Genomic DNA, 16,047 nt, shown 5'->3' with positions numbered 1-16,047 from the left:
ATTAGTTATTTCATGCCCAGATCTAAAGCATTCACAAACAATAAATGTCAAGTACTATCTTAATGATTTTTATATTGTTCCTCATTTTTGTAGAAATGAGGAAATTATAGACTAGAAATGAATAATCTAAATGAGATCACAAACCTCTCAAGAATATAGTACAAAAGCATTTATACAAACAACTAATGTATTAAAATACAAAGACATTTATAATAGCCTCAATATTTTGAGGTTATATATATTCTTATAAAGACTCTGCAGCAAGGGAAAAAGATCTATATTAAATGGCAAAATATAAACCACGATATTTTCAGAAATTCATTACCATAGAAAATTAATTGTATATTTCATGATGCTAGCTAATATTTAATTATAAAGTTATCGGGCTAATAATATTCAAATAACATTTTCATCTATTCTCTAGATTGAAACTGTTAACTACTATTGTATCTTAAAATCCTTTTTAACTGTAGAACATTATCTCTTTCATAATATGATTCTTTAATTTTGCTTCTTTCATCCACTATAACCCCCCATTTAACTAACCACAGTGAACTCTAAGCAATGAAAGTTCCTCTTTATTCAGTTCCCAATAAGATGGAAAAAGCCATTTGTCCTGAAGCTGACTATGATTAAATATATTACAATTAAATTAAAATTCATGAGGATGATTATGAGTCTTTTTGTGAAATATATTATATTTCACAAAATATAATTTTTGTTATATAATGAATGACACAGACAATTAACAGCCATGGTTCTAAGCAATACCGTCAGTTGGAAATCTCAAAATGCTTTTCATTTGTGTTTTATTAGCAGGAAAAACAGTGACTTAAATTGCAAAAAAGTGACATTTACCTTTTCCAATTGAGCGTTTTTTTTGGATTTGTATAAAAACTCTCCCACTGCCACAAAAACCGAGAGCACCAAGCCGGCTGCCAGCACAATGAAGATGCCACCAATATTTTGCACCCCCAGGGCACTGGCCTCTTTGCTCTCCTCTTCTGGGCAGCCGTTGCCCCTCCACCACTTCTCCTTCATCATGTGCAGCTTGCCCTCCTCCTGCAGCTGAAGAATTGCTATGGTGATTTTGTCTCGATATGGAGAACCTGAGAAAAGAGAGGGCAGGTGCATTATTTCAAGGAAAACAAAACATCCTAATTAAAGGTTAGTGTGATGAGAGGAGTGCAGACACTTTTCAAAGGCTTCAGAGTGTGCCAGTGCTTATTTTCAGTAGGAAAGATCAACTGGTAAAAGGCAGATTCTAGAAGTTTAGTAAGATAAATAAAGCAGAAAGCCTTTCTAGATTTGAAAGAGTAATGTGTATTTTGCTTTGAAGAAAAAAAAATAAGCATTTCCTCCTTCTGAAAGGCAGACAGCTGAGAGCATTGGAAAATAACAACAGTAAGTAGAAACTCGTGAAAAGAAATGTATAGAGTACAAAGATGTTTAGTTCATGTCTCAGAACAGTTCTAATAAGCCAGAGTATTGATAAATCAATAGTTTCTACATTTTAGCAAAGTAGTGAAAAATTGTGTTTCCTTAGATTAAATATTATAATTTAAAGTAGTCATGATTAACAAACTGTAATAATTTGTAGATAATGAGCATTTACTTTCATTTTCTAATTGATGTGAGCTTTAAAAAGCACAGGTTGGGGGAAATGGGGAGGGGCACCCTGTGCATGTATGTCATAGTTAACATGATTTACATTATCATATGAGACTATAATGCACCAATAAAAGCACAAAATTAAAAAGTCACAGGTTGTATAGACTCTGTTTATTCAAAATCTTTATGGCAGCTTGGTATGGTTGCACAAGCCTATAATCCAGTACTTGGGAGTCTGAGACAGGAGGATTGTAGATTTGAAGACAGCCTCAGTAATTTAGTCAGGCTTTCATCAATTTAGCAAAACGTTGTTTCAAAATAAAACAAAAAGCCTGGTGTGGTGGCGCATGCTTGTAATCCCAGCCTTTGGGAGGCTGAGACAGGAGGATCGCAGTTCGCAGCCAGCCTCAGCTATTTAGTGATCCTTTGCAACTCAGTGAGACCCTATTTCAAAATAAAGAATAAGAAATAAGGTTGAGGGTTTAGCTCAGAAGTAGAATGCCCCTGGGTTCTATCCCCATTACCACAAAATTTTTTTTTAAAATAAATAAAACAAAACAAAAAGGACTAGGGATGTAGCCAAGAGGTAGAATGCCTCTGGGTTCTACCCCCAGCCCCCCAAATTTCATTATAGAAACTTAATTCCTAATTCAGGGACCCTATAGCCAGACATTTTAGTATTTATTTTTGATTTTTTATCATTTTATGCTTGGGGAAGATTTTCTTTTCTGCCGGAAGCAACAAATTAAAATAAATTTTTATTTATGCTTATGAGGGTAAATATTCATCTTATTAGCAGCGATATAAGTATTATTTTGCTAATTTAATGTCCAGAAGCACAAAAAGAATAATGAATTACATGTATCTTTTAACATCTCTCCCAAGGGATTGATCTTACTAAATTTTTCCACCCAGAAATATCTTACTTTTAAAGTATAATTTTCTTTCCTAGAACACTATATTAACATTACACTTTTCTGCCCAAATTCACCCAGTGTGTTTCCTTACTTACAGAAAAATACTAAATATTTCAGCTTTTATCCAGTACCACATTTGCTTATATATGTCAATATATCTACATCTGTATATCTCTTTTAGCTTGAGTAGGGCAAAGTAAAAGCCAAGGGGAATTTTAGGGAACATGCTTCTTGAAGCTTCAGATAGGAAGAGCTACCTAACACAACTGCTGAGCCGTTTCTTTAACACATCCTTTTATCTACTCAAAAGAACTAGAAGTCTACAAAACATTTTTTCACAACTTATAAAAAAAAGTGCAAATTTGCCAGGCATGGTGGCACATGCTTGTAATCTCTGCTTGGGAGGCGGAGACAGGAGGATCACTCAGGTTCGAAACCAGCTTTGCTGGATTAAAGAGACCCTGTTTCCAAATACAAAAATATATTTTAAAAACTAGGTCTGGGAGTGTAGTCCAGAGTAGAAGGGCTTCCAGGAATCCCAGTACCACAAAAAAAAAAAAAAAGTGCAAGTTTTATTATGAAATAGTCACTAAGTATACTAAGGATATTTCAGCTGCTGGGTTTTCTTCTTGTGCTCTTTCAAATACTACTCAAATGACAATGCTTCTAACTAAATGGACCTAATTTTCATTTGTTCTGTTTTTTTCTATGTTAAAATTTTACAAGCTGGGCATGTTAGTGCATGAAGGTAATCCCAATACTTGGGAGGCTGAGACAGGAGGATCTTGGGTTGATGAAAAACCTCAGCTTCAGCAACGTAGTGAGACCTAATTTAAAAAAAAAAAAACATAGGGTTGAGATTATAGCTGAGAGGTAGAATGTCCCTGGGTTCCATTCCCAGTACTGCAAAATAATAATAATGATAAAAATTTTACAAATAAATTTTATCTTCCTAACTTGTAAAAAAAAGAAAAATGCTGGTGTTGAGTGTGGATTCTGCCCTCTTTCCCCCAGCAACCATTTTAGTCTTGGTGTCTCAGCCTAGAACTGCTCTACTTTCTACAATATTTGCTCACTTACTGAATAATCAGCTTAGGTCATTCATTATTACTATTTCCCTGTCTATATGTGGCCTATTCTACATTACAAGCTCTTTAGAATTAAAGATCTGTTAATTCATCTCTGATTTTTCAATCACTTCTTACTTAATAAGCGCTAGAGAAATGTTTGCATATTCTGGGAAGTATAATATCTAATTAAGAACATTCTTAATATAAGAGTGACAATTTTGTAATTTGTGTCTTTCTGACATGTAATAAAACACTATCAGAGCCATCTTGTTTGGCTGCCCGTGTTCATTCATTCACTATGTTTAGCCTAGAGCTGTTAGGTCACTTTTACTCTGAATAACCATTATTATTCATGGTTTTTCTTCCTCCTGCGAAATAAATGTATAATTGAAAATGGTAAAAAAGTTTTCTCTTTAAGCATAATAACAGTTTATCAACTGTATGATTCAATTAGAAAATGGTATTGTATCTGAAACAAATCCTGTGCTGGGAATGATTGAGAAAATGGCCATACCTAGCTAACACAGAGATGAAGTTTGTTTGCTAAAGTACAGTTAGAAGCAGGATTTGAGGCTGATTACATGGAAAATAGACTTTCAAATATAGAATATTCTTAATCCAGATAAATACTTTGAGTCAGCTCATTTTCCATGCTGAGCTGTATTGAAAGTATAATTTTATTACCTACTGAACTGCATGGGGACGCCTCTTCTAATATATTCAAATACAATGTTCCCCATTATATTTTTTTTAAAAACATAGACATAGAAAAATAAAAGCAGCCCACTTCTCAACAAGTGATGGACACCTCAATTTCTTGCCAGCTGAGCTTGCTATTCCCAAAAATGATTATGAATACAATAATTTACCATTGCCAGAAAATCTCTATGCACATGTTTTCTTGTAAATAGAAATGTGTAACTGATATTTTGTTTTAATCTTTAATTAAACCTACAATGTTAATATACATCATTCTGATATCTTAACAGAATTAAGTAATATAGCAAAATAATAACAGTAAATCACTTATATTTTACTTATTATTGTCATTGATTTAAAGTATTCTTTTTAAAGATAAAAAAGTAGCCGGGCGTGGTGGCGCACACTTGTAATCCCCGCATTTGGAAGGCAGAGACAGGAGGATCATGCAGGTTCGAAGCCAGCCGTGCTGGCTTAAGAGACTCTGTTAAAAAAAAAAAAAATATATATATATATATAATCAGGTCTGGGGGTGTAGCCCTGAGGTAAAAGGGCTTCTAGGAACCCCAGTGCCACCAAAAAAAAAAAAAAAAAAGAACAGTAATTCAACAATGAATTGTTACTTCTCTAATATATAATCTGAAACTCACTGAGAAACATTTCTACATAAATGCTAACTGAAGTCAAATGTGGACTGAATTTCATCAAGTTGTGAAATCTCAAGGACATACTGAGATCAAAGAATATATCTATTTTTTCTCCTGTGATGGCCATGCACTTGGCCCTAATGAAGTAAACAGTCATTAGATAGGCAGAGTTTAAGTTTCACTCTCAGTTCCAATTCTAACCTCAATCCATACCCTGGCAAGGTGAAAACTGAGGGCACAGAGGGTGAATTTGGAGAATTAAGGGTTTATGCTGTAAGGTCCATGCTACCAGAAAGAGGTGTGTTATTTCAAGAGTTCTCTAAGATTTTTGTTGATTTTTTTTTTTTTTTGCTGTTCTGTGTGGTGCTAGGGATTAAAGCTCTAGGCATCCTACCTCTGAGCTATACCTACAGCCCTTTTTATTTCTTGTATTGAATCAAGGTCTCACTAGGTTGCTGAGGTTGACCTTGAATCCTGTCTCAGCTTCCCAAGTACTAGGATTACAGGCCTGTGCCACCAAGCCCGGCTCTAAGTTTTACTTGAAAACAGCTAAAGAAATGTTAAGTGTGTCAGTTATAAAAGTATTATTGCAGCTAAAATTCAATCCTCAAATGCTTAAGGAACAGATTATCATAAATGAATGAAGTAAGGTAGACAAAAATATCTAGGAATCTGCAACATCCAAAGTAGACAAATGTCCTTAAGTTATAGTTTTACTAAAACTGAGAATTTCAACACAGCATGACTATATATTTTTTATTTTTATAATACATGAAATAATTTGTGCAAAATTCTCTGTATTTAAAATGTGGGTAAATAGTTGTTTTTTAAACACCATTTAGAGTAAACCAAATACTTCTTCAAGCTGAATTTAATGCTTGCATTCCCATGATGCAATTTTTCTTTATTACTATTATTATTATTATTATTATTATTTTATTATTATTATTATTATTTTGGTGATGGTACTGGGGTTCCTGGAAGCCTTTCTACCTCCAGGCTACACTCCAAGACCTATTTTTATACTTTTTAAAATTTGGAAACAGGTTCTCTTAAGCCAGAGCACGCGGCTGGCTTTGAACCTGCTCAATCCTCCTGTCTCTGCCTCCCAAGCACGGGGATAACAAGCCTGTGCCACCAACCCCGGCTCCATGATGCAATTTCTAATCTTCAGTTCTTTTTATATTCTTCTTCTCATGGGAATTTATTTGGCCATTTAAACATATGATCCATATTGGAAGTAAGAAACGATTATGTTTTTAAGATTATGTTTAGAAGAAGAGTTATGGCTTGCATAAGAAGAAAAAATGAAAGAAGAAAGACATGTATCTATTCCATTGAAACCTTTCAATGTATCAGATGCATAAAATGTGCAACTCTAAATGTGCTATAATAAGTGGTAAAGATGCTGTGTCAAATGACATTCTGTGACAGTGTATGGATTGGCAGCTAATCCTACAAATGCGAATATTCAGAAGTTCCTCAATAGGAAAATTATCACCTTTAAAAGTCCTTAGATGCTAAATGTTGGCCAAATATTTTTATGTAAAATTATGATTTCATAAGACCCCCTTACAAGACATGTATACATGTATTAAAAATCCTAAAAAAACCTTGGTTCATATAAATAATAAAAATAAATCTCACCAAATATTTCAAACTTCATTTGCTGGGTTTATTAAATTACTTACCTTCTTCCTTTCTTCCTTCCTTCCTTCCTTCCTTCCTTCCTTCCTTCCTTCCTTCCTTCCTCCATCCTTCTTTCCTTTCTTCTCTCCCTCCCCCTTCCTTCTTTCTCCCCTCTTCTTTTCTATTTTTCTCTTTTCTTTTTTTCCATGTTTACACTTCCATTACTTTACCTGTTTTTCTCTTTCTCTTTTCATCCTTACTATTCTCTTTTCTATCCATTTCCTTCCCTTCCTTCCTATCTCTTCCTTTTCCTGCCCGCTTTCCTCTCTAGTCTTGTCTTCCTTCTTCCAACCTCCATCTTTTCCATTCTACCATTTTGAGTGTCTTATATGTACAACACAGAACGTATGTAGTTGTGTATAGTTAATATGTCTCCTATGCATAATTCACTGATTTGATCATCATATTGCCCTTTTAATTCTCTGCAAAAATTCATAATTTTATGTAGCAATATTTTTCTTATTCTATTTTAGTCTGCATGGAACAAAAATGATAAAGTCTATGTGATCTACAATGCTTTTAATTATTGATTGATAGTTTTTCTTTATAATTGTATAAAACATCTAATACCCAATAGGATTTAATGAATATGCTAAAATAATATAATCTGTACCCTGGCAATCTCCCATTCATCCTGCCAAAGTTTGTTTACTTCCAAATCAGGCTTCTGCATAGTGTAATCAACCTAAAAGGTCATAAATAAAATTATTTTTCCTTTCCATAAATATCTCCTTTTAAAAATCATTACAACAATATTTCCAAATCTGGATTTTCTTCCTATACATTTTTTGGGGAAACAGGTACAGCTGTAATTCACTTTTAAAGGCTTCCTTTGCCAAAGAGTATTACAGAATACTCCATAAAAATATATTTCTTATAAATTTACATTATACATTAGCACAATGAAGGTTTTCAGCTATCCTTTAAAGGATAAGCAAGAAAAAGTAAAATAAATTTTTCTTATAATATGTAAATTTACTTTTAGATGGATAATTTTTCCTCACTATCTCCAACATTTTTTTTCTATTAACTTCAATTTGTACTACCTTAGAAATAATAGTTATTGCTCATTTTAATCTACTGTCTTAAAAAACAAAAGTTACCACTGCTATCACATCTGTCCTGTTCATTAGAAGTGTGCTCTCCCTCATGAGATCCTTCTACCTGTCCCTGTCCGTCTCTTTCTCACTGACTTGAGTTCTATATTATACAATAAGTTACATTTTCATCCCTTGCTTCATATGTCTCATGAAACATCATCACCTCATGAGAATTTGTGTCAACCCTGAGTTCTCTGTGCTTGCCTTCAAAGTCTGCAAGAATATTTTGGTAGACAAGAATCATAAAAATTGATTAAATGTATGTGTATGCTCAAATCAATTAAACCAAACTTTTAAAGAAAATAAACATACTTTTTCTTAATAGTACCCCAAATCTAAGGGGTTACTTAGATATTTGAAATAGTCTCAGAAAGTTAATTTTCACTGGCTTCAAATCTGCAGTTCTCTTGTTTCAGCCATCAAAGCATTGGGATGACAGGCCTGCATCACTGGGTCCATTCTACATTCTTTGAAATGAAACATTTATCATATTGAACAACAGGGCAATTTTTAGGCCCTTTTATAATTTAAATTAGATAGCTATTAAAGGGTGTAGAGTTATTATGTGTATTTTCTTTAAGAAGAATGCCATTAAATCCCTTAATTTGATGAGTATATGAAATAATAAAAAATAATACTTTCATCTTGAAAACTCAACATAACAGTTCATAAGATTTTTTTATACTAGGGATTGAATCTAAAGGTATTCTACCACTGAGCTACATGCTCAGTCCTTTTTAGTTTTTATTTTGAAACAGAGTCTCACTAAGTTGCTGAAGGACTAAGTTGCTGAGACTGGCCTTGAAACTGTGATCTTCCTGTCTCAGCCTCCTAAGTACATGGATTACAAACACGTTCATAAGAATTTAATTTTAGAGCTATAAATGCCAGGAATAAAAGTGGATCATCCTCCATAAAATCTAACAATCTTTTCCTACTGCAAGTCTATTAGTATAATTTTTATTTTTGCTTTAAATTTTACAGTGGCATTCTAGAGCTATTGGATAAAATCTCAGTTCTTAAACATTTAAAAGATCTCTTTCCTTAACCTATTGAGGTGTCTCTCTTATGTTTATCCCCTTCTCCTTACATTTCATCTCCCAAGAGTACAAACTTAGTTGTATTGCCTTTTAGCTGGAGTGACCTCTTTTCATGCTTCCTCTGATTTTCTGGCTGAACGTCCACTCATCCAAATTTCTGCTCATCTTTTCCCATCTTTATAGGAGATATACAGAATCCCTCTTCTTTGGTGCTAAGAAATTTTGAGATATTTTAGTAAAACATTCATTATATTATATTTTTATATTTCTTTCTTCACCAGCTAATGGTATAATTTTTCTGGGGACAAAGACCATGTCTGAACCATTTTTATCCCTACTGTCTCACTATTAATTTCTAAATCACAAACATGACTCAGCGTGGGTGCTTAATCCTAGTATACATTGGTGAACAGAATAGCCATGAGTTAGAGTGATTTGTGAGAACTTCTGGAGATTTCAGTGCAACAAATGACACATGTATTGAATTATATTTTACAAAGATTAGGAACATTATTAAAGAGAACAAAAAATTATAAAATATTAAAAAGAACTCAAGTCTTCAAAATAAGTATACAAAGAGAATAGATTTTTTTTCAAAATAGATAAGAGGTAATAATTCTTTTTTTGGGGGGGCTACCTTTTGCCACATTTTTGTTTTTTTAATATGTAGTCCTAGCTTACAAAATATACATAAACAAATAAAATTATAGTAATAGCAAAAAAAAAAAAGTAATTTGTTCACTTTTTTTAGATACAGAGACTAGAACTAGGTACAAGATACCAGAGCCTTGGAAGAATGTAGACAAACATAAGTGTAACCACTAATATGTAAATTAGAAAAAAGAGGTAAACCATGTAAGCTATCAACAGAATAAAAATACAAGGCTTGAAGAAAATATTTGGGGAATATATATTTAATAAAGGGCTGTTATCCAAAATATGCAAAGAACTCTTAAAAGTCAACAATAAACATAAAATTCTGATTAAAAAATAGACCAAAGATCTTTACAGAAAGATCTCATCAAAGAAGATACACAAATGTCAAAAAAGCTTTAGAAAATATTTCATCAAGAAAATGCAAATTAAAAGAATAATGAGATACTACTATACATCTATTAGTATAACCAATATTTGAAATACTAAAATGTCAAATGCTGGCAAGAAGGAAGAGAAATAAAAATCTTTCATTAGTTCCTGATGTGAATGCCAAAGAGTACACCCACCTTGGAAGACAGTCTGACAGATCTTTATAAAGTTAAGCATACTCCTACTACATGATTCAGCAACCTTGACCCTTGATATTTACCCAGTGAAGTCGAAAACTTCTGTCTACATAGAGACACAATCATAAATGTGTGTAGAGGTTTTATTCACAACTGCTAAACTTTGAAAGCAATTCAGATGTTCCTCAGTAAGTGGGTGGAAAAATAAATCTCTAGTCTATGAAATAGTATGCAGCACTTTGATGAAATTAACTCAAGTCATAAAAGCATATGGAGCCGGGCGTGGTGCCGCACACTTGTAATCCCCACGCTTGGGAGGTAGAGACAGGGGGATCGGGCAGGTTCGAAGCCAGCTGCGCTGGGTTAAGAGACCCTGTTTCCAAATAAAATATAAAATAGGCCTGGGAGTGTAGCCCAGAGGCAGAAGGGTTCCATCTCTAGTACCACCAAAAAAGAAAGAAAAAAAAAGCATATGGAAGGAACTTAAATATATGTATTATTACATGCAATAAGGCAATATGAGAAGGCAATATACTAACTGACTATAATTATATAACATTCTGAAAAAGACCAAAAAATGCAACCAGTAAAATTACTAGTGGTTTCTAATGCTTTCATGGAGAAATAAGAATAGATGAAGAAGATTTTTAGAGCAATGAAACGATTCTCAAAGATACTAAAATGGTGGCTACATGTCATCATGCATTCTTTAAATATATAGAATGTGCATCAAGAGTAAACTTCATGTGGTGATGATGGGTCATAGTTGGTTTCCCGATTATAAAAGTGTATGTCTCCAGCAAGGCATGTTGACAATGGAGGAAGTGATGTGTGTTTTGGGGTAGAGAGCATCTAGGAAATTTCTATATCTTTCACTTAATCTTTCTGTGTAGCTAAAAACTGCTCTAAGAGTAAAATATACTATTAAAATGAGGTAGAAACTATGTGTATTTAGGAAAAAATATATGAAATTATCAAATGTACTGGCCAAGAAAGCAACTGTAGATAGAGTAAATTTCAAAGGTGAATACATATTTTCAAAATCAATTACCTTAATTTGGATAGATGTTATATTTGTTTCTTCTGTAGCAGATTTAAAAATATAATGTCTTTATAACTTCTCTATAAAAATGATATAATACAAGCCAGGCATTGTGGCGTACTCTTGTAATTCCAGTACTTAGAAGACTAGTTAAGAGGATCACAGGTTCAAGGCCAGCCTCAGCAACTTAGTGAGTCTCTCAGCAACCTGGTGAGACCTTGTTTCCAAATAAATAAAATTGGGCTGGGAGTATAGCTCAGAGGTAGGATGTTGCTGGGTTCAATTCCCAGAACACACACACAAAATAAATAAACAAATAAATAAAGATGTAATACATCTTGCTTGAAAAGATATTTGTATAATACTCAGAAGAATATTCAGTTATCTATGATCACAAAGTGAGATGTTTATATGAAGTACATAAAAGATATTTTCAAACTTATTTGAAAAGGTAAATGAAGATCAAATGTTATCAAACAGCACACTATTATTGCTGGTTCTGATATATTTCATGTATATTAGTTAAAAGAGACTGGTAAGGTAGTTTTTGTCACATTTCTTTTCTGGGTATTATATCATAAACACTGACATTACATATAAAAATAAAATAGTTTTATCTTATAAACCTTGATAATTTTGGCATTTGCATAACAATTCTATGCTAATGGTAAGAATTGATATTGCAGCAGCAATAAGCTTTCTATGTTGTTTTTGTTCCAAAGTGAACATCAAATTATAATGAATTAATCATAAAAGTAGAACCAATTTAAATAAATCATGATACTGCTTAGTTATCAAGAACCTGAAAACTGAATTATTTTTTAAGGAAATAAACTACTCCTTTTTAAATTTATTTTTAGCCAGGTGTGGTGGCACACACTTGTAATCTCAGCATTTGGGAGGCTAAGACAGGAGGATATTGGTTCACGGACAGTCTCAGCTGTTTAGGGAGGCCCTCTGCAACTCAATGAGCCCTGTTTCAAAGTAAAGAATAAAAAATAGGGCTGGGTGTGTTGCTCAGAGATAGAATGCCTCTGGATTCCATCCCAGCATGGCAAAAATAAATAAATAAATAAATAAATAAATAAATAAATAAACAAACAAATATTTGCTTTTTAAGTTTAAAAATAAAATTGTACATATTTATGGAATATTTTAGGCATATAGACATTATGGAAATTTTAAATCTTAGCTAATTAAATGAGCATTACCTCACGTAGTTATTGTTTTTTGTGGTGAAAATATTTTGCATCTACTCAGCAATTTTAAAAATACTAATAATTTAAAGACCACCAATGCATCCTTTCATTTATTAAAGAACATTTCTTCAATATAACCCTTTAGACTTTTTTTTCTAAGTAAAATCATAGATGAGCAAATAACGTGACTTAACTGAGGGAGATAGAAGGGGTGAAGCAGGAAATTCCCTAATGTACATGACAAACATTCATAAACATATCAAAGTCAATCACTAAACCAAACAGGAGAAGGAGGAAGGGGGAAGTACTGGGGTGGGAATTGGGGAAGGGCTAAATGAGTGATGTGTGCATATATGCCTCTCCCATCTTGTATCCCATTAAGATGTATGACTACAGTGCATCAATAAAAAGTTAAAAACAGCCGGGCGTGGTGGCGCACGCTTGTAATCCCCGCGCTTGGGAGGCGGAGACAGGAGGATCGCGCAGGTTCGAAGCCAGCCGCGCTGGCGTAAGAGACCCTGTTTCAAAAATATAAAATAGGTCTGGGAGTGTAGCCCGAAGGTAGAAGGGCTTCCAGGAACCCCAGTACCACCAAAAAAAAAAAAAAAAAAAAGTTAAAAACAAATTTCTATCTCTACTTTAACTTGATAGATAAAATTATCTACATTTTTGTAAACAGCATATACATTATGAAATGATTGAATTTTTCTTTGTAATGTATATGTTCTGACCCAAGTTTTTCTTTATGGTACATATGTTCTGACCTAAATATGCTCTTTGAATAATTATTTTTATTCTTACTACACTTACCACAATGCAATTATGTAGATATAATTCCTATTTCCAGAGGAGGATACTAAGTCTCAGGAATGCCCAGTTAACAACTAGGTGATACTAGGATTTGCACACAGTCATCTGTGGATGAAGGCCACATATACTGCACAGCATGCTAAAAATATGCCTGTGCTTTGAGGGCCAGCAAATGAAAGGCATCCTTCCCTAATATTTAGTATGCAAACCTTTTATCCCTATGCTTAATAAAAGCAATCCATTTATCTTAGTCCCAGTAACCCCAGGATGGACTGACTGGCACAGTCAGACAGTGGCTAATTTCAAAACAGAATCTGAATCAATGTGCATGGACTAATCAGTACAAAACACTAAATGAATTTAATGATTCAGTCTTTGTGTATAAAATCTATCAAAATTAACTTTGTTTTTATGAGAATGATCCATTTCATATAGTTTGGGTACCATTTGGTCATCACTTACAATATTAATGAAGGCTGCTCACTCTGGTGCTCTCAATTCATTAAATTCCCCTGGAAGCTTCCTGGATCCTAGTATGCAGAGTGTGTTGATAATGTCTGTGGAGCAGGCCTAGCTTACTGAGACTCTCATCTGTTTTCAGTGACATGTAATCTAGACTTTAACAAATATGCCAGGAATGCATCGCATCCACAGGTGTAATTGGACTTTTTTTTGTTTAATTGTTTCCGAAAATTATTAGATCTCAATTTTTCCTTGCAAACTCACTTCAGTAATTTTAAGATTATGCTGTTTATCCAAAGAAAAAAATAGAATGCATTTTAATGGAAGGGTTGACCTGCAGAAAGATGAATAATTCACATCAATTTCTGTACATTATGTTAAGCTAATGAAGACAAATGTATTCATTCATTTTAGTAAAGCTGAAAAACTGAAGGCCAGCAATTTTATGCATCTATAATGATGAATATTACAGTACTTATTATATGATGAATTGGGAATTCTAAAATGGATGGTTAGAAAAACAGTGAGAAAACATGTTTCTCATGCTGATTTCTACTTCTATAAACACTGTGATCTGCCTTAAACAAACATTATGCTTTCTCCAGTACCAATTCTACATCCCTTACTTCATCAAAGAATGAGAAATAAAAAAGTAATGGTTCTCATGCATTTAACATTAAAAAGCAGAAATAAAAGAAATTTCATCTTGTTTACAAATAAAAGTAAAGCATTTCCACCACAAAATGTCAATGATATATTTTGCTGTTTTTTTTTTTTTTTAGTTTAGATTGAGTACTGGTAAGGATATAATGAGTTAAAAGTTGCTTTAGAATTATTAATAGGGTTACTGGTATTTTTGCATTCATCAATAAAAAATTATCACTAAAACAGTAGCTTGTATTGAAAAGGGTAATACTAAATTTAATTATTAAATAAGTGTACCCTGATATTCATAATTAAATTAGAAATATAAAAATAAAATGTACAAAACAGTTTCATGTGTGGTAAAATTGTCCTTAAATTTAATCGTAAAAGGTATTCAAAACATAGCTACTTCATCTTTTTGTACCAGTATTGGTAATGGCCTAGGAAGATTTGAGAAAGCTCTGATTATTAATAAATATATTTCGAATATCATTGTGTTAAAAGGGCAGATCTGTTAAAGGACTTGGTTTCTGCCTAGAAGCAGGCAACTATTCTAATGTAAATTAACCTAGCTAAAGGTAATTAGCAAGTCGATAAAAGAGGGGAACTAGGACTTCCTCATTCTAAAGACAGGTGTACATAATTGGGTAATCTAGCTAGGATGGGAGGAGGGGATCAACCTTCGTGAAAGGAGACACCTGGGTATAAACTAAGTTTGGCGGGAAAAGCAGAGGTATTCTACAGGGACTTTTACTACGTCAGAATTACGTGAAACAAGATGGAGGATGTCATGTGTATAAAAAGTATGTTCCGTGTTTTGTACTTCGGTGATTTCGTTAGAAGCACCTGGGTATCATGAGGCTGTAACTGTCTTCTGTGTTTCTATCTTTTTAAAAAACTTCTTTAAATCTTCAGCAAGAGTCCGAGCTATTGCATAACTATCCTTAGCTCAGGACAAGAACCTGTGGTTTTGGGGGGTAATTATTCCCAGGGGTCTAATAAAGGTCCCCAGGGACTGTTCCCCTAAACAGTAACAGTCACCCCCAAATGGTACCATTCATCTCTCACCTCAACATCATTTCTTAAACCGCAACATCTCTTTAACCGTAACACTTTCCATCATCATGCATAAAATATATTTCAGTAATTCCATAACTCTGATAGAACAAATGTAGTTTGGGTTTCTTCACAGAAACAATTTTTATTGATTGCAAAATAGTTATACAATAACCATTTAGAATTTAGAATTTAATTCCACAAGAAAATGGAAATAATTGAGACAGCAGGAAATTCTAACATCATTGACAATGCACACAGAAATGAGCACAATTCTCTACTTTTTTCAGTGGCTGCAAACATGGTATGTTATGAAGGTTGTGGAGGAAGTAACAAATAAATCAAACCTGCTACTAAAATGTTGCTAAGAACAGAAATATAATAAGACCCTTCAGCCAGTTACACTATTTTTTAAATGGAATAAAGCAAAGTAAAATAACACTCACTGGCCCTAATGAATATCTTTAGACTGCTGCATTTTGATCATTTGTGGTCTGCTGATCTGCCTGGTTCTCAAAGGCTAATACACATTCAAGCTTCTAAAGAGAGAAACCAAGAAAACTTTCAGTCAAGAGAGAGATAATGCAGCCAAAAATTCCATTAGGTGGAAATGCTCCCTGTTCAGATAAATAGATTATCACCTGTGGTGAGTTAAGAGGCAAGCCCACAAGGGCTCACACATTTTAAATACTCCTTAATGAAACAGCTGTGATTTGCCTTTTGCTTTTACCTCACCCGGAGATTTTTCTGAAATATTAGTTTGAATTAAATAGTAAGTTTGGTTAAATTATTATGCATAAAAATGTCTACAACTTCAAAAACTACCATATAGTAAAT

The 16,047-nt window shown here is 33.3% G+C and overlaps 1 protein-coding gene across 3 annotated transcripts in view; it reads right to left on the bottom strand.

The window, feature by feature from the left end:
* The window catches only part of GRIK2 (glutamate ionotropic receptor kainate type subunit 2), a gene marked incomplete at both ends in the record, with an annotated part of 700,362 nt that overhangs the window by 12,088 nt on the left and 672,227 nt on the right, over window positions 1–16,047 (bottom strand). For all 3 annotated transcript variants that reach the window (XM_080700516.1, XM_080700517.1, XM_080700518.1), the window contains one exon: window positions 859–1,109. In XM_080700516.1, coding sequence (XP_080556642.1) covers window positions 859–1,109 — 251 coding nt within the window. The remainder of the gene's footprint in view (window positions 1–858; window positions 1,110–16,047) is intronic.

The sequence above is a fragment of the Muscardinus avellanarius genome (genome assembly GCF_963383645.1).
Source record: "Muscardinus avellanarius genome assembly, chromosome: 8".
Lineage (NCBI taxonomy): Eukaryota > Metazoa > Chordata > Mammalia > Rodentia > Gliridae > Muscardinus > Muscardinus avellanarius.
Note: the sequence above shows the minus strand (reverse complement) of the source record. Positions and strands in the feature narration are given on the sequence as shown.